The sequence below is a fragment of the Heloderma suspectum genome, chromosome 2 (assembly GCF_057233095.1).
Source record: "Heloderma suspectum isolate Gila_16-S chromosome 2, 16-S_ref, whole genome shotgun sequence".
Lineage (NCBI taxonomy): Eukaryota > Metazoa > Chordata > Lepidosauria > Squamata > Helodermatidae > Heloderma > Heloderma suspectum.
This window is the reverse complement of record NC_139459.1, coordinates 204,891,363-204,916,992: the sequence shown is the minus strand read 5'-3', so window position 1 is coordinate 204,916,992 and position 25,630 is coordinate 204,891,363. Positions and strand designations below refer to the sequence as shown.

The following is a 25,630-nucleotide window of genomic DNA, read 5'->3' as shown; positions in this document are numbered from 1 at the left end:
CCTTACATATATAGAGATTACAGGAATTAAAAACAGAGGTGTCATAATGTGCAGATCATTTTTTTTTTTTTTTGCAGGGTAGTCTGTGCTAGAGAAACAAATTGCAACAAGAAAGAGGTTCCATTTTTTATTCTAAGTGTGACATTACCAGGCCCTTATTTTTTAAAAAACACACAGCTATACCTAGTAAAGGGAAGGTAACCTGATCCAGCATTTGTCAAATCTTAATACATAGACTTAGAAATCAATCTTGTTTATTTAGATTTCCTTTAATATGCCTCTTGCTTTTAAATTTCTTTAATATTTTTGCTGTCACATTTTCTCACTTATATTGCCAAGCACGAGAGTTAGAACTTATCTTTAATGAAAGTTCAAATTCTCAGCTTTCTAACAGTCCATGAAAGAACAGCTCAAAATTGCTTCAGGAACCACTTAAGAGTCCCCTACATAATTTTAGTCAGGTCAATCTATATTACTACCTTCGGAGTGCAGGATCTGGACCTATATCTGAAGTAGTCAAGGTGGTGCAACTCTTTGAAAGTGACATATTTAAGGTGGTATTTAATTATCACCACATCCTACTTATAATCAAAACAGAAGAGTTTTCGCTTCTCATTCATTTTTAAAGGACTATTCAAACAGCCTTTTATCTCCACTAAACAGCCTGCCATGTATTTGAAGACATTTTATTTTTTGTTTCTACAGACATCCAGGGGGGAAAAAAGAGGAAAGAAAAAGAAAAGAAGAAAAGAGAGAGGCAAGTATTTTGGAACACTGATATATAAAGATGCAAAGGCTTATAAGGCAGTGAATGACTTCAAACTGACTCAGACACATTCATCTTCCCAAGAAGAATTAAACTCAGTGTGATTCATTTTAATAGCAGCAGAAAAAAAATAATACTACTGTGCAGTGCTAAGTTCCTAACCTTTGATGGTAGAATACGTAGGAAAAAAATAACTTTCTTCCCCCATGTTGTTGAAGTCTGCTCTGCCTACCCATCTGTTATGTCCAGCTCATCAATTAAGGTGAACCCATGAACTTCAGAAGGTGTTTAATAAAGACAGCAATCCATTTAAATGTGGGAAACCGCCTGCAGCTTTATTTTAACTGAGAATTCAGTTCTTAGCCCATGTACTCAGCGTGAAGTTTTTCTCATGTTAGGAATGAAGGCTTACCTTGCATGCAAAATAATTCCGGATGCACTGTTACTACCTGGATAAGAGCAGAACAGGCAGAGGGACGAAGAAGGAAGCAATAGGTGCCATTTTTCAATCACACAAAAGAAGCGTCCCTTTCTGACAAAATGATCTGAAAGGGCATGGGCTAGCCATCCAGGGATAGGTGACCCATCACAAGTACATGGGCACATCCTTGTTTGAACACCAGTGAAGCAGACGTTTTCACTAGGGACAAATCATCATCTCAAGACACGTGACCAACCACAAATTCAAATTACTGTATCGTAGTGCAGGAAAAAGAGCAAGCTCTGTAACAGAATGCAGGCTTTTCTATGCAAGTCTTTATACTGCGTGCGGGAACAATGGCTGGGAGCACTCACACACATACCCGTATAGCTTACAACCCCATGAGCAAAAATGCTGCTGGCAAAGGCCCCATCGAACTGGATGGGGGCATCTACTCTCCAAAGCACCTTTGGCAGCAATTGGCAACAATGCGAAAGAGGAGGATATCGCAGCCTGTGTTTCTTTGGACGTTACCACAAAACACTGTGATTTCAGAAGTCAAATACTGTTCATCTGTAAGCCTTTTTAAAGTTCTTACTAAAGTGGGACATCAGTTCAATATATTTTTATGAATGTGTCGTGGTTATGAGGATTGGTGGTAACTCATAGGTGGGGGTAATAGAGCAAATGCTGCAAGATCCACCATTTTTTTCTTCCAACACTGCCTCAAATATTACCCTGAAGGTCTCTTATAAAATGTGATGCTAGTTGATTTAATTCAGCCTACACTTAGGGTCCAGCCATTTCTGCTTTGACATGTTCTGGCATTGAGCCTTGGTACTAAAAATGAGGCCTCAATTGTTAAACTACTTGGGTTTCTTCCCTGGATGCTCAAACTTAAATGTTTAAACTTGCAAAATTGTCTATCCCCATGGCCTGAGATTCAGTTACCTTAAGACATCTGTCTGAAGTTTATACATTATTTACCCCCAGATAACTACGCCAAGGCTCATAAAAAGTTAACTCAGTCCCTTGCAGCTTTCTTTATCCCCACCCCTCAAAAATGTTTTTGGTTTTTTTTTTAGCTCCTAGGAATGTTTATTTGGACTTCAGGGTGAGTGGGAGGAGCCTGGTCCAATATGCAAAACAACCCTTAGATTAAAAACAAGAACAAGAAAGTTAGATTATATTAATTTGAAAAATATAAAAATTTTAATAAAGGCTACATCTCTTAATTACAATAATTATTGTACCAAGTATTTTTTCTTTAAATGAAACTCTTTATAATGCATAATTTACAGTATAAGTAAAACAAATGTCATGGCAAAAGTCATAAAGTACAAGACTTGTAGTAAAAAGGCATAAAATATATTATACATAAACCCCTTAAACAAACAAGGGAGTGTTTGGACCCTGAACACAGGGCGAAACATGGCATAGTAACACCATGTAGGCACAGGTACTGTACTGATTGAAGTGTTTTTTTTAAAAACACACACTAGAGATAGTGTATTAATAGTATTCTTTTCCACCACTTTTTTCTCTACACTATATATAGTCGTATTATACAAAAGCAATGTAACATTGGCATAGAACACACCAATTTAAAAAGTAGAAATTAAATGTATTTCCAGGGTGGGCAGGTGTATTGTTTTCTCCCCATACACACAAACACGGTACTATCAGATTAGAGAACACATGTGATAACTTTACAGGACAACCAAGCGTTCTACACATTTCAGCCATAATCTAGTCAATGAGATTTCAGAGCGTGGTAGCTTGAGGAGAAGAGGCCAAAACTGTTCCAATTGCAGTTCTTCGGCATCATTCCTGCTCAGCGAAGGAGCTAAAATGGCTTACTTGGCCCAAAGCATACTGGAAAGCTGTGTTATCGCACACTAATTTGTTTAGTAGTAGGACGGCTTTTTGTTTATCAGAACCAACACCACCCTAGTGAGAATGCACCAAAAGGGATATTCTGGTACTGATGAAGCCCTTGAGGGAAGCCAGAATTTCACAGAGAAAGTTGGAGCCAGGACATCAACCTGCACTGACAGGATGCTTCCATTCACTCCAATGACCATTACAATTAAGATGGGGCACCACATATTAGGACAGTTTGGCCTATTAGCTATAATTGCAATACAAGAAGTCCAATACTGGAAGAGCGATTACATTAAAAAAAGTATAGTCAATTCTGGTAAAGAACAAACATTTTTTTAAAATCTGGCTATACATTTATTAATGTGAACTGGATAGTTTCATGTACCGTTTTTCCTCCTATGCTTGGGATAGGCATCTATCAGGAAACTGAACTAGACTATACAATCCAGTGGGTCCCTATAAACTATATAATTCTGTGCTTGGGACTAGCTTCCAGCTGACTTACTAAAGACAGGCACTGGAAACAATACATGCTGACATAGAAAAAAAAGGATACAGGCAGGTGTATATTCTTACCACAGAAACTGACTGACAAGACCCATGCTATTATTATCACCCTTCGTGGCCATTTTCTTAAATCCATGAGAACACTTTCAGGTCTGGTGCACATGCAATATTCCCAATCTCTTGTTCATGGTTAGGTGATCAGGAGTGCTCACCATCCCTCTGTACAGGACTTTCCACCTCCCCTCCCTTTCTGGAGCTAACCAAGAGGTAGCATCAACTAACAGAAACCATGGTTCAAACCAGTATTTGCAACAATGATTAGAAGCAGTTTGCCAACTCTGTTCAAGTTAACCACAGTTCGTATTAACATCAGTGCAGACATAATTCTTCACCATGGTTAAGTACAAAAGGGGGACAGGAGGGCCGGAAGAGGAGGGCAGGAGGAGAGTGTGGGGTGCTCCCAATTTCCTAACTGCTGTTAGGCAATCAAGAATGTTATGTCTGCAACAGGCCTTATAATCAGAGCAGCATCGATTAAAATGCACTACTCTCTAGAAGAGTAAATGTGTAGGACAATATTCATTATCTCTCTTCCTCCCCCACCCTAAGAAATAAAACAACTGGAGAAATGCTGGGTACAACGTAATTCTGGTTTGTTTTTAAGGTGGCAGAAACAAATGCACTTAGAAAAATTTAGATAGTGGAAACAATGTAAAAAATAAAATATAAAACCACCCCTTTTCTCTACAGCATATCCCCTCTTTCTCCATTGTTTAAAGCAGCATGTCCATCAACTGGACTTAAGGGAAAAAACAGAATGTTCAATAAATATCAACAAGGGTTACTGTAAGGTAAACTATACAGAGTTTCTCTTTAGTCCATAGGCATGGGATCCCCAGGAAGCCATATATTATATACGGAAGTCTTTCAAAACGTGGCCTGCATCTTCAATAACCCAGAGTGGTCATGTTCTTAATAAATAGTTCAGGGTTGTTAACATCTTGGTACCCAGCTCAACAGACACCTTTAAAAAAAAATTGCTAAGGCTGATTTGGCAAAGTCTTCATAGACCTCAAATTTATTTTTGTTGCTTTTTCTTCATTGGTTCAAACCTTCCTTCAAAAGCTTTGTTTGGTGGTTATGTCCAAAAGCCGGCATTTTAGCTTATGTCTCCTTAAACACGCTCACACAGACAATGCCAGCTGGCCAGTCAGTCAGTCAGTCAGTCAGTCAATCCTCTCAACTTTTCCAAGGATCCTTCCTTCGTACATTGGCAGAATGGCATCGTCATCCCAGATTTCTTCAAAAACTGCACCACAGTCAAACTCATCACTTGCCTTTTTGAAGTAATACCTGGAATCAAGAAGATTGACAGATGTGAAATAAATGAAGAGCACTTTGGAATTGCTATTTTTAAACATCTCTGCAGCACACACATCCAACATCCCATCTGCGGAGTTCTGATAAGCACTTGTAGGAAACCTCCTTTCCCAAGCTCTTCTCATGTTTCTGTGTATAACTATGGGCAGATTGAGACAAAGATCAAACCAAACATCTGTCTAGTTCATCATCCTGCTTGTTCACTGTTGGTCCAGCCAGATGCTTACAACACCCCCACCTAAGGCTTAAAAGCAATGGACTCTCCCCCCAACACACGCACAAATACACACAGAGCAGCTGGTATTCAGTGGCATACTTTTTCCAAGTGTGGCTACTGCCTTTGATGGATCTGCCCTCCAGGATTTTGGTCCCCTTTCAATGCCATCTAGGCCCATGGCCATTAGTACATCTGGCGATCAATCTACCCCAGGTTAACCCTTGCTTCTAAGGAATAGGGCACTACCTTGCTGCTTGCTTGTGGCACATCGCAGCAACATAATGGTCAGCATATCCTGAAACGGTCACACTGTATCTTACGGCATTACCTCAGTCAGCACCATAGGTTTCCATATGAATCCACGCCAGAGGCAAATGACTAAGAGCATACATTATAGTTACCACAGAGATGCTAATGAAAGCAGCCTACATGTGTCAGGTGAATGTTCCCTAGCTAGGGCTCACAGGGACACAGCACCAGCACCTTTTGATTAGCAGGGACACTGATGTCACCTGCCACCCCACACAGAATCCCATGTTTCCTCTGAGCTTGGCTGCAATCCTCACAGTAGCTAGGGCGGGGGGAGGGAATTAATTTTTCCAGCAACAATATATTGTTCCCTGAGGTAACGTGAAGTATTTCAGGGTGGCTTGCTCTTGAATGACCAGTTATGCTTTACAAAAGGCCTGCTCTCGGTGGAGATGAAAACTGCTAAAATTGGTTTGTTGATATGGGTCAACACAGCTGCCTGCATTTTTGGACCCTCCTTGGGGGCATGGCTATGGGGATGGCCATGATGAGCCCCCGCCTTTCAAAATTTACCATGGCACCAATGTTGTAATGTAAAGACACATGGATTTCCATCACCTCATTGTGAATCTCCATGGCCGCATTCTATGTTGCTGCCTGTTGTTGAAGTAATGTGTGCCATAAAAGGCTCATAATGTGATGGTGGAGATCTACATGATAAATAGTTCTTTATCACAAATAGTTCTTCACAAATAGTTCATTATCACATCTGAAAATCAAAAACCATAAGCTGTTCTGACAGCACACTGCTGGTATTCTTTGTCCCTGAGCTAGCAAAATTTAACTCTTGTCTATTGTTTGTTTGTTACATTTATATCCCACAATTTTTCCTCCAATGAGCCCAAGGTGATGTACGTAATCCCCCCTTCTCTCCAGTTTATCCTCCCAACAGTCCTGTGAGTTAAGTTAGGCTAAGAGTCAGTGACTGGCCCAAAGTCACCCAGTGAGCTTCATGGCCGAGTGAGCATTAGAACCCAGATCTCCCAACTCCCAGTCCAACACTCTAACTCCTATACCACACTGGCTCTATGGTTTGGGAATAAGCAGATCAAAGTAAAGGCAGTGAATGAGAGCATGGCAAGCCACCTTCAAAGTCCCTGAGAGAAGAATGCTAGTAAACCCTGCCTTGGGTTCCTCGCAAGAGGAAAAAAGGCAGGATATAAATGCAATCAATCAATCAATAAGGTGGTGAGAGAGACGGTGCAGTCTGACTGGACTTCAGCACTGTCAGTGAGCACAAGATGTGTAGAGGGAGCTGTGTTGACAGGAAAGAGATGCAACTCAAAATTCTGCCTTATCTAGTCTCAAGATATAAATCTTTTAGACTGGAAAGAACTAAGGACTTCATGCCCTAAGAGAAGCTGCTGAGACAGACTTAAACAAGAGTTGTCATCTGGCCAGGTTTAGAACACTACCCTACTACCCTTCTCAGCCTCAGAGTTTGGCAACAGACAATTTAAACCAGGCAGTTCACTGAAATAAACAGATGTAAGAGGGGAGAGGGTCAGTGTACTGAAGCCCTATGCCCAATTCAGGATGGGAGGTAACTGCCTTCTGGAAGCATAAATGCATTTTGTAACCACAAGAAGATTACAGCAGCCCCAATGACTCTAAAAAAACCAGGAAACGTCTGGGTTTCCCCCTCACTTTATATCAATGCTCACAATCTTGTCTTGATCATTTGTGAGAACAGCACCACTGATTTCATCTGACCACATATGTTTAATAGAAATCGGTCCCCAGGAGAACAGGCCCTACAGCGGTGAAACGCCTCCAGAGCTCAGAGAAGTGACCCACACGCCTTTGACTGCCAATATCTCATACTGGATATAAAAATGGAAGGTCAGCCAGTTGAACAGGAACTAAGGAGAAAGCTCTTGGAAAAACAAAACAGAGTACAAGCCATTTGAATGTACCAGTACATTAAAAATATATATGAGGGAGCACCTTTGGGACACTTCTTTAAACCATTTATAGATATTGGCAGAGGAGCACAGAGTTATACCTAGCCAAGCATCTGATTTAAAGAAATAAAAATTCAAAACAAAGCCCATCATTTCTGATCTAGCCTCATGACTAAACTTTGGCGCACCACTCCTACAATTTAGAAACTTCTATTAAAGTGGCTTTCAAAGAAGACGATGAAGAAGAAAAGGAAGTTACACATTGTAAAACTGGGAATATTTCATTGTTGTTGCTGTTGCTGTTAGCTCCAAACTGCTGACACTTTCCCAAACAGAACACCCGAACAGAACATCCCCTTTAAATATCATAGAAATTGCTGCATTCATTTCTCAGATATTTCCTAGTGGCCCTTATGTAATGAGCAATCTTGGCTTAGATTGCAATATTTGACACAGAAAGGTCAAGCAGCAGTGTCCCGCTTTCCCTTTCTTTGGTTTGGGATTGTTAGATCACGAAGCCAATGTTCACGCAGACAAAAAAGCGCCCCTTCCCCTCTTGTGTCAAACAGTAAGGACCCCTCTATTATCCTGAATTAGACCGTTCAGCTTCTTGATTAAAGGTTCCTTTTATCCCCCTTCCAGCATTCTTCCTTCTCAGGCTGCTTAATTGCATATGCACAAAATAAAGGCCTTCCATTCAGAGGGTTAGCATTTAGGGAGCCTGCTTGTCTACCACCACACACACACCCCTCCTTGCACCCAGGCTGATCTCTCACCCTCTTCAAGAAGCCCTTTTGCCACCTAATCACCAGCAGAAAATATTCTTATCAGATAGGCATAAAAGGGGGGGGGGGACCCTAACCAAACATCACTCTCAAAGTGTTTAAATAACTCTGTGTGTGTGTGTGTGTGTGTATGTGTGTGTTCAAGAGTGGGAGGCATCTTATTACAGCTTTAAAAAGTGACAATTTCTTTCACATGAATTCAAAAAAGGACCACCACTATCCAAAAAACTTCCTTTTTTTCCTTTCTTTGGCTAACGAATTACTCAAGTACCATTTTGCTTTGATATTTAAGAACTCTGAATGTACTAACAAGAGGTTTTATTTATCTGACTTTGGTTAGGGAGATAACAAGATGACTTTTTTTAATCAAGTTAGAAAGGGAAAACTGTTTAGTCATAGTCCTTTTTTGTCACTTCCAGATGAACCCGTGAACGTAACAAAATCCATTTACTTCAATGAGGCCGAGATTCTCCCACCGCCCAGCCCCCTTTGCTGACCCAAAACCAAAGTACAATGAAACTTCCTTCTAGAATCCCTCAAGCTAGCAGGCCGGGAGGGGGCGGGGGCGGGGAGAGAGGAAACACTCTGAATGAGGCACAAAAGGACTTTCGCTCAGTTTTATCTCCCTTCTTTCCAAGAGGATAAACAGCTGTAGCAATAACTTCCCCCTTGATCTTAAACTCTGGCAGCGTTTAAAAAAATCTTTGTTTGAACGCCACATTTTATTTTCTTGCAAGGGGTGGGGGTGGAACTCCTCACACTGTGACCTTTTCTATAACTACAACCTTATTTCTCACAGAGAAGAGCAAAAAAGGAAAAGGGGGTGAGAGAGAATGCAAACTAATATCTTTTCCCCACAACCTCTTAAAACACATCAGGAGGTCTTTATTTGCTCATAGACATGGGTTCTCCATTGAAATACATTTTAATGTGGCAAGTTTTGCTTGCTTTCTCCCCCCTCTTCCCCTCCCCCGCTTTCTTCCCCTTCTTCTACATCTGGCACCCATACAGTCTACAAGGCTTGGCGTTACTATTCTTTTTTTCTTCTTCTTTTTAAACTATGGCTATGTTACTCAACACTACCCAGGGTGTGTGTGTGTGTGTGTGTGTGAGTGAGAGAGAGAGAGAGAGAGAGCACGCCTGCACACAAATGCTGAATTTTTATTTTTAGGAAGACACATACCTATCCTAAATTCATGCTGGATAGCACTCTCTCCCTAAGAGTATCCAACAGAAACCTGAGGTACCTATGTTGCAAACCGACTCATTCTGTCAAGAATTTTGAGTGTCAACCATTTATGCACGTCTTTGTGTGTTAAAATGAAAGGCAAAGGCTTCAAAGACATGCTTATTAAGTGAACCTTAGAACAAAATCAATGCCAGATGTGACCAGAGCGACCAGCCAGTCCTTCTCTAAGCAGTCCCTGCTACTCTGGGCAGTATGGCCCTCTTCCCTGAAGGTCACCGGCAGTTTCACTCGAAGTCCAGCCAAAAGAAAAAGAAAAATACCCAAAGCTTAGATCAAAATGATTCCCTGGGGGAGCAACACATTTGGATAATTAGTTTCACCTTGTGTCTGTACAAGATAAAAAACACTGGCCTTGGCCCTAAGCTCCTTTTGTGCACATATGTGAAAAGCCAAAAAACGGAAATAGAAACCCATCATTATCAGTCACATTCAAAATTTCCTGATAATTACAGTATGCCATGGCCCAAGTAGCGATACCTGGAGGGTCCTATAAGCTCATAGGGATTATAATGCCATAGCTAAGGTTCCTTGGTGTCATCCTGGGAGTTCCTCACATATTATCAGAAAGATGTGTTCCCAGCTTGCCACCCTGCCTCTCTATAGTGACCACCAAAAAGTGTAGCAGGTATATGAGTGCCCATTCAGTAAAACATGGTAAGTATGCACCAGGGAATCACAATAGGTGACAATAGCGGTGAGAAGGTAGACTCCCTCAGACCCATTGAGGGTGTCTTGCCCAAGGGCCTTCAAAGATGTGGAGCTGGCACTCAGAGACTGTAAAACATTCTGTCATTACAAGTGGAAGCCTGGGATGGAAAATATTATTCCTTTCTTATGGTAGCTGGGTTACCAAGGTCGGAGCTACCACATGATCTCAACAAATGTAGAATGTAGGCCCTATATTCTCCTCTATGCTCAACATAAACCATATTAAGATACAGCACAATTTGTATACACCAGGGTGGGGAACCTGTGCACTTCCAGATGTTGGACTTTGGCTCCAGCATGGCCAATGGTCAGCAATGATGGGAGTTGCAGTCCAACATCTGGAGGGCCACAGGTTCCCCACTGCTCATATACAGCTTACACTCGGGGGGTTTGGGAAGGAGATCCAACCTGTCCGACCAACATTAGCATGTTGGACATCACAGGTGAATAGGGGCCTACTGTCAGGGATGAGTCCAAGTGCTTTGAGATGTCTGACAGCTCCGATTCTGAATCAGAGTTGGAACACCTAGATCAAAGCCCGGAGGAGGGACCTTCCCTAGAGCCCCAAGATGCCAGGAGAGATTCCTCCAAACGCCTTGACAAACAGATGGCCCAGGCTGAGTCGCTGCCTCCTCCCTCCATCACAGGAACCCAAGTTTTCAAGGAGGAGGAGGAAGAGAGGTGTGACTTGAAAGACACTAGGACATGTTGCAAAGCAAACCAGGATAAGTTAGGGACAGGACTTAGACGCTCTGCCAAGATAGCCACTCTTAGAAGCCAATGTAGGAAGGAGCCACCCTAAGGGAGGGGCATCACTGTGAAGCAAGTTTGGCTGTGAGATTCACAGGCAGACTGTCAGCAACTTCACTACCCGCCGGTTGGTCTCCTCTGACTAGAGATTGCAGATTAGTTGTTTAGGGCCTGAGGCAGTCTGAGAGCTTCTTTGAATCTGCATTTGTAGAAAGGGTAGTCTCTAGCAAAATAAAGTCGTATTAGCCTGAAGCTTTGCATCTTTGTGGTGCTGATTGCAAAGAGGAAGGATGATCCAATCCTGACACCTACATGCATTGGAATATACAATGCCATTCTACCACCACCCATACACTGCACAGATTTGCCACAGGATTCCCGTGTGGGAGTATTATGCTCAGAAGTACATGTATCACATACCCATATCTTAATCCTGACACCAAAGTATTCTTAGCTCTGCAAACACCCAGTGAAGCTCTAGGGTAAGCATGATGGCAACCATCTCATACCCAAAAGAAGATTCTATGGCTTGTTTCATATTATCCTTGTGGGGCAGTTGCTACCAAGAACCCAAAGTGTGCTAGCACATATCAGCACCTTTAGCCTCCCTTTGGGTGACACCATCCACATGGTTTGGACCTATTCCAGCCACATCAGGGAAATCCCTCATGTGGAGGCTGGGGGCAGGGAGGAAAGCCCAGCCACATGGAGGTTGCATCATTCAATTTCTCAGCAGCAAACAAGCCACTCTGGTAATATATGAACTTGTCCTTTGATATGCAGGGATTGGCCTTACATATTTCAAACATTTATATGCTGCTTTTCAGCAGGCAACCTCTCAAAAGTGGTTTATAGTGATATTAAAAACACAATATCACCTTTTAACAAAATCACAGAATAAGAGCAGGCAATAGAGGTAAAACTTCTATAAAAGCAAGATAAAGCCATCAGAGGAAAAGTAAAACAAACTGAAAACCTGGGCAAATAAAAAGGTCTTCACCTGGTACCAAACAGTCAGCACCTGGCAAGTCTCCCTGAAGAACATGTTCCAAAGGCTGTGTGCCACCACAGGGAAGTCCTATTCCAGATCCCTGCCCAGCTCTCCTCATATGGTGGAGGACAGAAGGGCCTCCATTGAGGACTTTAATATCTGAGCAGATCCTCTCTTTATGGAACAGGAAACACTTTGAAAGGGTAAATTCTTCAGGAGAACCCATGGGCATTTTGGAGCTTCAGTGCCAGTGCATTTGGCCCCCCGAAATCCATCGCAGTACGGCCTGCCCCCCCCGCACCCCCCCCCGGATGAGACTTACCTGGGGCGGATGTTCCGGGCGGCGGCGGCTCCAGTGGCGGCGGCTGGTCTTCCGAATGGCTGCTGCCGCCGCCATTTGCAGTCTGTGTCTTCCCTGCCCCCCCCCCATAGAAGTGATAGGCTAAGTAAAGACTTACGTAGCCTATCATGTCTGGGTTTAAAAAACCCCCAATGCGTATGCAAATGGCGGCGGCTACGGCTGCCATTTGCTTATTCCTTATTTCCTTTCCTTATTTCCTTATTTTTTCCTTATTTTTTGCCGTCTTAGTCTACGTCAGACTACGCTATTTGCGTTCCCACTGTGCTATTTGCGTTCCCCTTTCTTTTCTTTGTCTTAGTCTACGTAAATATTGACGTTGACTAAGATGGCGAAAAATAAGGAACGCAAATGGCAGTGGCTGTAGCTGCCGCCATTTGTGTACGCGTTGTTTTTTTTTTGTTACCCAGAGCCCTCCGCGGCCGGAAATCCGGCTACGGACGGCCCTGGCCTGGGCCTGGCCGGCTGCTCCACAGAGCCGCCGTGGAGCACAGCCGGCTGCCGAGGATTCCAGGGGGGAGGACCGGATCACCTCCCCCTCCGTCGAGGATTCTGGGGGGAGGGACAGAACGCCTCCCCCCCCCCCCCATGAACAGAATCTGCGAAAAGGTAAGTCACTTTCGTACATCCCTATTGTAAAGTCAATGACTTGGTGTGGACATAACATTAACCCATGGTTTATTGAACCCACAGTTTGTTGCCTTACCCAGCACTTGTCTGCACAGATGATGAAACAAACCATGGCTTGTTTTCTCAATCTCTGGGTTGTTTGCTTCCCCCCTCCCTCACCCGCTCCCTCCCTGTATCCCAAATGCCTTTGTGGTGCTGTAGTATTTGCATGTAGAGGGGCTGGTTTCCTTTCCTTTTTTTTACCACTGTTGCCTGCTGCCTCTGTAGCCTGGCAAAACAACTTATAAACAACCCATGGGTTCTGGGTTCACACATAATGATAATTCATGGTTTAAACAACTCAGAGTTCACAACCCAACAATAAACCATGGGTTCTCTTTCTGAGTTGTTTGTGGTTAACAGATTATGGTTTGTTAGCATGGGTGGGTTTGCACATCAGAACAACGCAGAATTCAACAACCCATTGGTTAAATAAACCATGGGTTAATGTTATGTCCAAACCAGGTCAATATGACCTCCTGCAGCATAGTGTGGAGTGGTGCAAGCACCATGCCAAGCAAATCCCAAAATCTAAGCCAAGGGAAATAATATTCCATGCTCAGAGTAAACCATGCAAATGAATTAACTTTTGTTTAATTGGTTCTACTTCCAATAATTTTTTCACAGAGCTTCAAAACTTTGGCAAGCACTTCGGTGTGCAAGAGTATGATATACAGCCTAGAAGTTTAAAAGACTGGCAAAGGGCAAGGAGGAGAGAGAGAAAATACTAGCTATAGGACTGATCAGATGGTCAGGCTGTGGAATGAAGCCTCATCCATTCCTATCTGGTTTTTCAGCCCACACTGATGCTCAAGGTATTTCTTCACGCTCCACTGTCATGAAGGTTACAAACATTCAGAACCTACTTACTGTGAGAAGTGAGCATTTGGTGGCAAAATGCACAAGTTCCAAAGGCATACCTCTCACTAAGGGGGAGAGGGACAAGTTCACACTTTGGATACTTACATATCCACATAAGCACAAGAAGAGGAAAGCACAAGGTGAGGAAAGCACAAAGTGAGGAAATGCAAGCTTCATGATAGGGGTAGTCCTGAGACAGTTCAAAACCAGAAATGAACAAACAAAATGTGCTCTGGATTCCATGGACTGTCCAAAGCTAACATCAGGAATTCAGATCTTCACTAGACAGTAGATTCTGATTTTGGAGAACACACTGTCCTATTAGTTTCCACTACTCTTGGTGAAACTTGCACCTTTCTCCAAACAGTTTGCGCCCAGTACCTTGAACAAATACTGCACCAACTACAACAATATTCGAAGTTGGCTATTTCCTTTCACAAATTAAGCCTCAACACTTTAGTCCACCTCCATGGACAAACAGGACTTTGGCTTAATGCTTGGTTATTTACTTAGCCTTCTGCAAAAAACAATCAAAGGAAGAATACACTTCAGAGCCTTCCACCCTTCTTGCAAATATGACACAGGGCTGTGATCTTATGTGCTCTAAGAGTTCTGTATACATTAGAATCCCTTTGCAGTGGCTTAGTCCGAACTTTGCAAAATGGGAATGATCAGCACTGCAAAATGGGAATAATTAGGCACAGAGTAATCAATTGCAGGGACATCAAATTGCTAGTTCAAAAAGAACACTTCTAAAGCAGTAATGTAGCCAGAATATGAAATCAGAGCTTCGAATGACACCTGTTATGCAAGACCATGGGCTCATCCACTTGTAAAAGGCAACCGGGCTTGCAACATAGTTATATAGTCTACCCACCAGGTGAGGCCTAGTTTGGTTGCCAGAGTAACTAACCCACCTCTTAACTACTGTTGGTTTCATCGGTAAATATGAAGGGGACAGAAGAACTGAGAGAGACTAGTGAGCTAGTTGCAGCCAACCTTCAAAAGGACATAGTAAGTCTGTCCCCTGTCTGTGGGAGGATGCTTACAAATATCTTTTAGTTATTTTGGCACACAGACTGTGCAAACACAAGAAGAAGAAGAAAGAAACCACAATGATGCTTACCTATAATTTCCCTTTTTGCTCAGCTGCTCTTTAAAGTGCCCAAGTGTCAGGCTCTGGGCCTTTAACATCCTTCTATAGGGAATTTCTTCTCCACAGAAAAAATAAGTGACAATCAATTCACTAGGCTGGGAGGAGTGAGCAACTGGGAGTTTCTTTGGCTCTTTATGACTGAAACATAAAGAAGGGATGAGAGAAATAGGTAAGATTTCACAACATTTAGAAAATACTGATACCATAGTCAAGAGTCTAACAGCATGAAGCATAAATAGTCACCTAACAGCTTATAGCAACTGGAAACTAAAATAAAAGCAAACCTTGATATTAATACATTAAACCCTGAAGAGCTCTATGTCATATAAACATTGATGGTAGATGCATGGAGAAACTGGGATTATAATTGCATGCAGAGTATTAAAAACAAAGAGCAAGGCAAATATTGTGCAGGAGTTTCAACCCCAAAATTCACAGCCTTAATTACCAACCTGAAAGCTATGTAAGAATGTTAAACTAGCTATTGTAACATTTGAGATCTAAAAGTTTACAGACCAACATCAATGAAAAGCAATTTGCTTCACAGGACAAAATTCTCTGCAGCCCTTGAAGATTTCACAGTGCAATCTTACATATGACTACTCAGAAGTAAGTCACATTTAGTTTAATTGCACTCACTCCCAGGTAAATGGGCACAGGATTGCATCCGTAGTCTCATTCCTACTTCCAATTTATTGTAGGAGCATGAGCAAATCAACATCCCTCTATTGATCTTAAAGAAACTGCTGTCCATGCCAAGACACAAACAGGACAGGCCACATGGGGTGCCGAGCACTGGCGCAGTTCAGCCAATGCTGCATGACACTAGCCCAGGCTTAGCCCTGCTCATGTTTTATGGTTCGGCTAAAATGGGTGGAGACTGGCTGAGATGCTCTTCAGCTGTTTCCCCACCCATATGACCATCTAGTCTCGCTTTGCTACAGAAAGTGGATTCCTTGAGGAGGCGGAGCTGAATACTTTAACTCTTAAGAGTTGTATTCTATATATGTGAATTCTGAGAAGGAATGTTCCTTGAGAAAGCTTTCCATGATGGCTCTCAGGATTAAAAAAACAAACAAAACATAGTTCTGTAAACCTCTGAGAAGGAGTTAACTCAGTCAGCCCTGACTAGGAAGCTGTAGGATTTTTATTGTTCTTCTATGTCAATGGTTTGAACTCCTCAATATAAACTGATGAAGAAGATCTCCTGAAACCAGTCAAGCAGCTTAAAAATTCTCGATTTTTCCATTATAAATTTGAGCAGTGTTTAAATTTCAGGCCTTGGTCTATATGTTTTGAATTGTATTTCATCAATTATCTTGTAGTTATTTGAAACTTTTAGATTTCATATTTGTCTTATTAAAACGTTATTTGTACGTTATATATTTTTGAATATGTATCCCTATTGCAGGGCTGGAGAATCTGAGACCATCCCATTGTTGGAACTACCATCATCTTTGACTACCCATCATCTTTGACTATTGGCCATGCTGCCTGGAACTGAGAGGAGCTGTCCACAGGTTGCCAATCCTGGCCCTAGTGACTCACTTGTCTTGTTCCCTCTTCAGTTGTACATATACACACAGACAATGGCATTAAAGTAAAGTGAAGGGCACTAAAAAGTGGCAGGACAGACAAGGAAGTAGACCTCCTCAGTGGATGGCCTACACAAGCATTTCTTAGCTTTAGAAAACATGACACATGAGGCAGCTGTTTGCACATGTTATTTAACCCATGTTGAGGCTGCAACGCATGTGGGGCACATGTGGCTGTCATTCTGAATATGCAACCCCCACTTAGGGTTGTTGTGTCATGAGAACCCAGAGAGCATGGGTTATGCAAGGGTTAATGAACTATCATATAACCCATGGTCTCTTTAAGGACGCCATCATGGGAGCCACAGTGTGTTGTTTGAACCCGGTCACTATTTCCAAGCTTCCACAACAGTTAAGGATATAATCTTGTCTATTGGGGGGGGGGGGTTTTAATCCCACAGGCTCTACAACACAGAGTTGCTTCACATGAGCAGGGCCTTTCCCATTCACTTAAATGCCAAGGAATACTCCATACAATCTTCTACACCAGGGCTTCCCCAACCTAGTGCCTTCCAGATGTGTTGGACTATAACTCCCATAGCTGGCTGGGGATTATGGGAGTTATAGTCTAACACATCTGGAGGGTGTCATGTTGAGGAAGGCTGCTCTACACTGAAGTGAACTGGAAATTGCCCCTGCTTATCTGGAGCAAAAAAATGTGCATATCAAGAAGTGTAGGATCCAGATTAGAGATCTGCCTGTTGCATCAGATTTTGCATTTGCAGGCATGCAGATTTTGGGGGCCTTGACACTGTGATGCAAATGGCAGGGGCAACAGAAAGTCAAGCCCTCCTCACACGATGGACTCCCAAGGAAGAGATCTTCTTATGGAACAAACAACCCAGCTACCCAGCAGAATACCAACAGTGCCTTGAATGCCATGGAGGCAGCTTCTGAGGCAACATTGGCTTGGCATGTCAAAAGGTCACAAAGTGTTACTCCACAGTAATTTACTCTTCCTAATTTGTTCCAAGTCTTTGTAGAGTGGCTTCAGGAAGAGAAAAAAGCTACTAGCACAGACAGCTGGTGGACTTAAGGTCAACCAATTAAAAATGAAAGGCTATAGTCAGGTGGCTTAGCTTGGACTTCAAACATTACTCATTGCTTAAGATGAAGAGCATAAGAAAGAAAACTTTAATTATTTAGACTGTAGCAGATTTCTTGTTAAAAAAAGAACTATCCTGTAATTAGACTAATCCAATCTTTGTCCACTTTACAGGAATTCAAGCTAAAAAAAGAATCAGAAGACAAGACTTGGAAATGTTTTGTTCTTGTGTCACCCCCATCAAAAAGAAAAAGACTAAGCCACCAAGAAGGGACTACATTTTCAAAGTACTACTCCATTGATAAAATATTTTTTAAAGGTAGCAAATGATATCTAAGCTATATGTTACATATGACAACAACACTCACTCTTCTGTTGCTACACTCGCATTGCAAAAAGGACCATTTCCTCCTGGTACAGAAGTCAAGTGGTTGCGATCCCTCGGCTGATTTGAAGCTGAACATCTAAAGTTTGGGAAGTGAGGAGGGGAAAGAGAGAAAAAAGAGTTAAGCTTTTCAAAATCCCCCCGTACATGTAACATTCATGTTCTGAAACAATCAAAGGGAGAATTAAGGATGGTGAGAGCTAAGGTATCCCAGCATCTTCCAGTGAAAAGCAGCAAAGGCATCATTTGATCAATTAACTGGATTCCGTTCCAGAAACACATACATAGCTATTAAAGAAATAAACAAGCCTAGAGTGTGAGATTCTAATTGTTTATGATATGAGAGAGACTACAACTCCCAAAATCACTTATAGTTGGCCATGCTGTCTGGGGGATGGGAGTTGATTATTCCACAGCAAAAAGCTAAATGCCATAACTCTCAAACTATAGGGTGAACATGATCAAACAAAATGTAACTCACTCGCAAGGTGATTTGCAAGTTAAGCTATTTTTAGCAGTTTCATTTGTTTTCCATCTAAAGAAGCTTCTGTGGAGCTTAAACTGAACTAGGGACTTCCTAGCTAAAAAACCATTAGGTTGGTGACTTGGGCACTCTGCTTGAATCCAAACTCATAGCTCTGAGAGGGCTAAATGAGCAGTATGAAATCAGCATCACAGCTTTCCCATGCCATCTGCTTTATTCTCAGAGCATTCATCATACCAAGGTACGTAAGAACTTAAGCTGACTCTACTTTTGCCCTGAACCACCAACTAATAAGGGGTTGGAAATATCCAGCTTTTAGAGATCATTTTAGGTGATCCTTGGCTTTTGAAGTTATGTATGGGAAGACATCTGCACCAGCCCATCTTCGGCAGGGTGTGCGTCTGTCTGAGCAGAAACAGAGCTTCAGCCCCACCTACTCCCCAACCTGAGGGAAGTTACCGTTGTTTCTGTGGCTTGGACACTTCCGCCAGCCTGCGGCAGGCTTCCTCCAACTGGGCCAGGGTGTTAGGTGGTGTCAGCGGGGGCATGGCTGGATCCTGGACAAAGGGGTGGGCAGGCTGAGCGCCACGCGGGTGGCTGCTGTTCCCCCACAGGTGGTGACGAGCCGGACGCTCACCAGGCATGCCTCTGGTGGACTCAGAGTTGTAGGCCTTCTTTGTGCTTTGCGTGCTGAGGGGAGAGAGACAGGGGAGGGAAGGTACAAGGTTATAAAAGCTGGAAAATATGACTTTAATAGCAGCTTCTGTTCTGTGCACTCACTCTCAAAAAAAGAAAAGAAAAGTCTGTCATAACATGAAAAGGGACTCTTGCCAAAAACATGAGATTTTTGTGGTTTTTCTGGTTCCGCGGAACAGCTTTCATATTAAACCGGAGGAGCAAAAGAGCTTCATTTGTTTTTAGTGATTGTAAAAATAGACAGCTGTGTAATAGATAAATATTTACCAGGAGCAACAGTGCTGCAGACAGCTCATATTTACCTATGGGGCTTGTGCTTAGATTGTCTCTCACTCTCCAGCATCCACTGCCAGACGTTCTGCGAGCGGTCTGCCTCCCCTCCAGGTAGCTGGATTCCTGGTGGTATGGAGATCCCTCCTCCTTCCCCACCTGGCAGGACGACGCCATCTGGCAGCTTACAGTTCCTTTTCGGTGGCGTCCCAGTTCTGTTGAGGCTTCCACAAGAGAAGGGAGAATAGCGCTTCGTTAGCTTGCTGTTTGCTTGTCACTGAGGTCACTTATACCACTGCCTCTCCCACCCACCCGCTCCTGAACTCTGTCAGGTTTCACAAACGACCAACAATGCCAACGCTTAGGAAAGCTGACATGACTCACAACACTGCAGCCAAACTTCGACACCCTCCCCTCCCTCAACTGCAAAATGTGCCCAGGAGGAAACTCACCTAAATGGCTCTAGCTGAGCCACAGGAAGGTCTGCCCCCTTCGAGGGCCCCTTGCACTTTGAGTAGCAGTAGTAGTCGCTGCCCCCAGCACACAAGCACTGGACCCGCTGGGCTGCCTCAGCTTCAATCTGCTCCTTTGTCTTGGGAATGGTGTGGTGGTGGATGTAGTGATGGTGAACGTGCTTGGTGGTCTGCTTAGTGACAAACCCTTTGCTGACAAGAGCACAGGAAGTAGGGAGGGAGGCTGTGCCTGGGGCCAGAATCAGCTTGCCCCCTGGGACGCAGTCCGGAGAGCGTGCTCGAGGGCTATGTCGCCCCATGCCAGGAGACTGGCACCCTGGGGTCTTCAGCACTCGGGAAAGATGGTCGTCCAGGATCGCCTGAGGGTCATCCTCATAGCTGCCCGATGGTAAGAGAGTGAGCGAGTGCTGCTGATGCTGCGTGACCGCAACTTCTCGGCTGGTCTGCGCACTGACAGGTATGTCCGATCCCTCCTTCTCTTCATCCTTCAAGAGCAAACATGAAGGACAATCAACCACTCAGTAGAGCTGAACAAGGGAGATCTAGTAACTGCTCCAAATACCACGCATTTCTGCATAACTGCCTGAAGAGGAACGAACAGACTTACACAGTCGGGTTTGTTATATATTTAAGATACCAAGAGACCTAAACTAACAGTGAAAGAGCAAGATGCAGAAAGAAAACAATTCATGGGGGGGGGGGTTGTTTTGTTTTAGTGCAGCACATGTCTAAGTTAGAATCAACCGCTTGCCGTAACTCTGAAGAATATGCCAGTGCTCTCGCCATCCCTAACATAGGCTTCTCTCCACCCCAGTCTTGGCAAAGGGAGGCTGAACAGCAGGCATCCGTGCTGAAAGGGTTAATTCACCTACCTCTGTGAGTTGCTGCAGCCTCTCTTCCAAAGAGTCCATGGTCTCTTGTTCGCGCTTGAGCTTTTCCAACCGAGAGATGAGTTCGGCTGCAAAAGTAGCTGGTTCCACGGGGGTCATTTCCTTAGGAAGACGGTGGGTTCTCTACACAGAGCAGGGACAAAGGCAACGAGCCATGTTTAGCAGGCAGCGCAAGCCAAGGAAGCTTCGCCTGAGCAGCATTTCTGGCCCCGTTAAGCTTGTTGTGTCTCCATGTTTGGATGAAAAGACGACCGCAACCAGGCATGGTCTGCTCTGGATTTTTATGAGCTAGTGCTGTGGCCTCATGGAGTGACATCCTCCCCAATAGCGTTTGCCTTCGGCAGGAGCAGTTGGTCGCACTCCGAGGAACCCTGCTTGTTCTCTCTGTAGTACAACCAGCCCATCAGTAGCTACTCTGAAGTAGAAAATCTTCAAAGACTGTTGTCAAACATCAAATAAAAAACTCTGAGGTGGGAGGGAGAGACTTTAACTCAAGGAATAAAAGTGGAGTATAAACAGAAAGGAGTTGGAATTTTTTTAAAAAAATAAGATGGTGAGAAAAAGGGAAGCGAACTGAGGAAAAAAAGAAGTCAAACGGTTGCAGATCAGAGAAGTGCTGGTAATTTATTTCCTGGCTACATACTGGGCACCTTTGAGGTAGTGTTGTCTCAACAGTGTCCTAGATCTCTCTCTCCCCCCCTCCCCCACCCCCCAATCTCTTTGTACAGAAAATGAAGGAAGCTGCTGCAGGCAAGCAGTGATACACTGCTGCGCGTGGCTGCCTCAAGCAGATCTATCAAGGGAAAAGGGAACATCTCCAAATCAAGTGTAGAATATAAAAAGGCAAATGAGAATCTCTGCCAAAAGAAGCAAGGAATGGGGGAAAGCCCCCATTCACTGTTTTGCTCTCATCTCCCCACAAGCACTCCCCACATTTTTCCTTTGCCCTTAAATTCTGCATATAGACATACACACACGCACGCACGCACACACTTTTTTTTAAAAGCAGAAATCTGAACTGCCAACTCTTTCACATACTACCCATGAGATGAGGTGGGGCCTCTCTCTCTCTCTCTCTCTCTGGCAACCACTTAGCTTCAGAAATGATGTGAGGGTAGAAAAAGGCCACTCTGCTGGAAATTGTCACTCTTACACAAGCTGGCTCTATTCAGTTCCCTGATCAAAGCACTGCCTTACAGAGAAAGTCGATTTGCACGCCCCAGGACAAAATAATCTAATTTACAAGCAGAGGCTATAGAACTTTTTTTTATGGAAGAGCAAAATATAATAAGTAAATAAATAAATAAATAAAAGAGCAGATGGACACAAAGCCATTCCATACATCTCTCTCTCTCTCTCTCTCTCACACACACACACACACACACATCGAACTACTTAAGGAGACAGCAGGAAGAGGAATTTTGGTTACACTAATCACGAGACAAATAAGTTTGTACTTGTCTATGTAAACAGCTTTGCAGAGAATTATTCACTAGAAGAATTACATCTTCCTGAAATCTGCTGTACCTTAGATGAAAAGGCAAGTTAAATTTCCAGAGATACACAAGCTGTGATTTTACACACACACACACACACACACACGTGTGGGGGGTGGTGGAGGAGAGCACATATTTAGTACGAATATCCTCTTTCCTCTGGAAGAGCTGGGAAATCTATTTCCTGCCAAGAAGTTGCTAATGGTGGGAGAAATCCTGGCTCCACTCAAATAAATAGCAGAGCTCCCAGTGACTTCAATGAGCGCAGGATTTCTCCTGGTGTGTTTCTCTCTCTTTGACATCCTGGAGCAGAGCAGCAAATGCAAAGCACAATTAAAAAACTCAGCTGTGGAAGTTAGGGGAGAGATTTAAGAGGGGTCCCCCCTCTTCTCCAAGCCCTTCATTCATGTGGCTTAAAATGGGCAGGAAGCAGGTACTTCACCACGACCCTTCAGCAACTAATCAATGTGGTAAAAATACTGCCAGAAGCCAGATCCACAGCCATGGCCTGCCCCATCCCAAGGGGTGGGACGGGGGGAGAGATTTCCATGTATGTTCCTAATGGTGCCTGGACACATGTAACCCAGTGTCAAGGCGCAAATTATTGGAGCTGTAGTCCAACACAACTGGAGGGCACCAGGTTGGAGAAGGCTGGTATAGAAAGATGGAGACAAGAAAGAACGAAAGAGAAGTTCTGGCAGATTGGACCACAGGTCTGTCTGGGCCAGCATTCTTTTTCTAACAGCAGGTAGCCAGGCACTACCGGATGCTCACAGGTAGAGAAAAGAGGCAATTGCCAGGTAACCTTCTGGGCTGTCCTCAACATGTGGTACTCAGAGCAGAGGCAATATATCAGCCTTCTCTCCTGGCCATGCTGGCTGTGCATGATGGGGGTTGTAATCCAACTCATTTGAAGGGCACCAGGTTGAGGAAAGCTGCAGTATATCTTCGAGCTACTGTGGAAGTCATTTTCCAGAGACAATGACCAGATTCCCAATGTCATCGCACCTAGTGGGCTTATTTAAGCTACAGTGGGTTGTGGCGTGTGCAGCAGCCATTCTGAATATTCAACCCCTGCCGGGGGTTTGTCGTGATTTGCAGCGTCATCGGAACCTGGGTGGAGGAGGTTGTTGGAAGGGAAAACTACCCTCAAATAACCCATGGTCTGTTGTAGGGTTGAGGTTTGCTTCCCCCTCCAACAACCCCTGCTACCTGGGTTTGGACGACATGGCAAACCACATTAACCCCACGCCAGTGGCTGAATATTGAAAATGGCTGCCGGCATGGGCTGCACTGATTGTGCTAACCTTGGTTTAACCATATAAACGTATGGTGTGGGGGAGGGGGGAATGCCTGCATGTGTCCTCTATCACCCATGCATTCATATTTTAATTTCGGGGCGGGGGGTGTTATGCATTGCCCTTTGCATTGTGACTGAACTGGTGTGAAACAAGTAAACTAGCTTGTGCTTTTTCCAAAATGATGCAGCCAAGAAAGTAGAACAATGAGGCATAAAAGCTCATCTCATCCATACATGACATAGCCTGGTCAGCGTTTCATGGCTGGACAAAGACCCCAAATATGAAGAGATATGATTTAACCACTGGCATCAAAGAAATGTAATTACTTAGCGTGTCTTAAATCTCTGTAAGGTTATGAAGTTTACAGAACAAAGAGTAAAAGACTGGGGAGTGGCCAGAGCTCGGTGGCAGAGCACCTCGTTTGCATGCAGAAGGTCCCAGGTTCAATTTCTAGCATCTCCAGTTTAAAAAAGTATCTGGTAGCAGGTGACAGAAAAGACCACCTGCCCGAGACCCTGAAGAGACACTTCCAACCAGAGCAGATGATATTCAGCTATGTCAAGGGTGGAGAACCTTTTTCCTACGAAGAGCCAGTGACTCATGGGAAAAATCTATGGGGGACAGATCTGATGTGGTATGTAGACCCAAAGCCAAAAGTGGGGAGAGTTTATTGCACTGCTTGGCACTTTCTTTCTGTGCCACCCCATTAATTCCCTACTCCTCCGCCTCCACCCCCCCACACACACACACATGAAACATAAGAGAGTCAGTCTGGAGAGCAAATGTAGGCTCTCGGCACCCAGAATGAGACTGATGGCTGCATGAAATTAGGCTGGCTGAAGGCCACAGAATTTCCCAACCCAGAGCTACATGGACACATAGGAATGGCTTATACCAAGTCAGACTATGTCTCCTATGATTTAAGTGGATGATTGGAAGAAGTGTGGAGCTTCAGGCCTATTGCCTCCAAGGAAGATATGTCCATATATCCCAAATATCTAACCATTCATAGGGCGAGAGGAGAGAGCCAAAGAGGACTTGTCACTCTACCATTCTCCCAAGAGTTTCTCTTCACAGTTTTTGTCAACAGACAGTTAGCACTTCAGGCCCTTATGTTTTTAAGCTCTCTCCTCTGCATGAAAAACTCTTGTACTTACTGGAAAGTGAGGTAGAGAAACTTGACCATTGGCCTTGACACTACGATGCATTTCCCTCTGGAGCTGCTTCTTGCTCCCGAGTCTGTAAGGAGCGATCCCATCACTAGAAATGAAAAACATAAGTTGTTTTTCAGCCAAAGCCCTTGAGGCTGCAATGAAATGAACAAGGAAAAAATAATTTTTCAAGAAAGAGAGCTTAAACATGACTGGCTCCACCCCGGGCCCTGCAGCAGAAGCCAGTTTTTGTTTTTAAATCAGAAGCTGACAGCCCAACTCAGAGGTACTTATAGCTGGCTATGGAGTAGGGAGGCAGTTTGAAGGCTAGACTGTAGGACCAGCCAGTAGTCTTTTGCCCAGGGCTCCACACAAACCTGGAGCCAGGCCTGTAACAGAAGCCAAGCCTTCAGATAACTACTCATGCTTTCCAGTCAAAGTCTGTTTCTTCCTCTTCCATACTTAAACTTCATTGAACCTAAAGACATTTCTGTGAGCAGAAAAACAACAACCCATCCTTCAGGGCAAAATGAGAACATGCTCTATTTGTTAGGCTCTGTAATCTGGTTGCTATGACTCTCCCACCCCTTTCTTCTTCATCTTTATTTCTTTCTCAATTTTGTTAATTTTTGATGGCTTTTTATGCCTTGTAAGTTGGGATGAATGGGACGAAAAGGCATAATTAAAGTTGGAAGTCCACGGGGGGGGGGGGGTGTCTGCCCCTGTATACCAAATCTAACTACGAACTGGTTCATATGGTACATTAAAACAGGAACCGCAGCAGCACAGACTGACTTGTGTAGCTTTTATCCCTGCCTAAAATGTAATATGAAAAGCAGGAACTGTGGGGGGGCTTTCCAGGGATGTGATCTGGGACTGCCAGATTTGTAATGTGAACTGGCCTTGTGAATGGGAAGAGCCAATGTACC

At 43.7% G+C, this 25,630-nt stretch overlaps 1 protein-coding gene across 5 annotated transcripts in view; it reads right to left on the bottom strand.

The window, feature by feature from the left end:
• Positions 1-1,081: 1,081 nt before the first annotated feature.
• AXIN2 (axin 2) overlaps positions 1,082-25,630 on the bottom strand; it is a 57,034-nt gene continuing 32,485 nt past the window's right edge. For all 5 annotated transcript variants that reach the window (XM_084837495.1, XM_084837492.1, XM_084837493.1 and 2 more), the window contains exons 4-11: positions 24,708-24,810; positions 20,736-20,876; positions 19,843-20,348; positions 19,423-19,614; positions 18,884-19,114; positions 17,924-18,019; positions 14,886-15,053; positions 1,082-4,931 (exon numbers count right to left, since the gene is read on the bottom strand). In XM_084837495.1, coding sequence (XP_084693621.1) covers positions 4,805-4,931; positions 14,886-15,053; positions 17,924-18,019; positions 18,884-19,114; positions 19,423-19,614; positions 19,843-20,348; positions 20,736-20,876; positions 24,708-24,810 — 1,564 coding nt within the window. In that variant the 3' untranslated portion in view covers positions 1,082-4,804. The remainder of the gene's footprint in view (positions 4,932-14,885; positions 15,054-17,923; positions 18,020-18,883; positions 19,115-19,422; positions 19,615-19,842; positions 20,349-20,735; positions 20,877-24,707; positions 24,811-25,630) is intronic.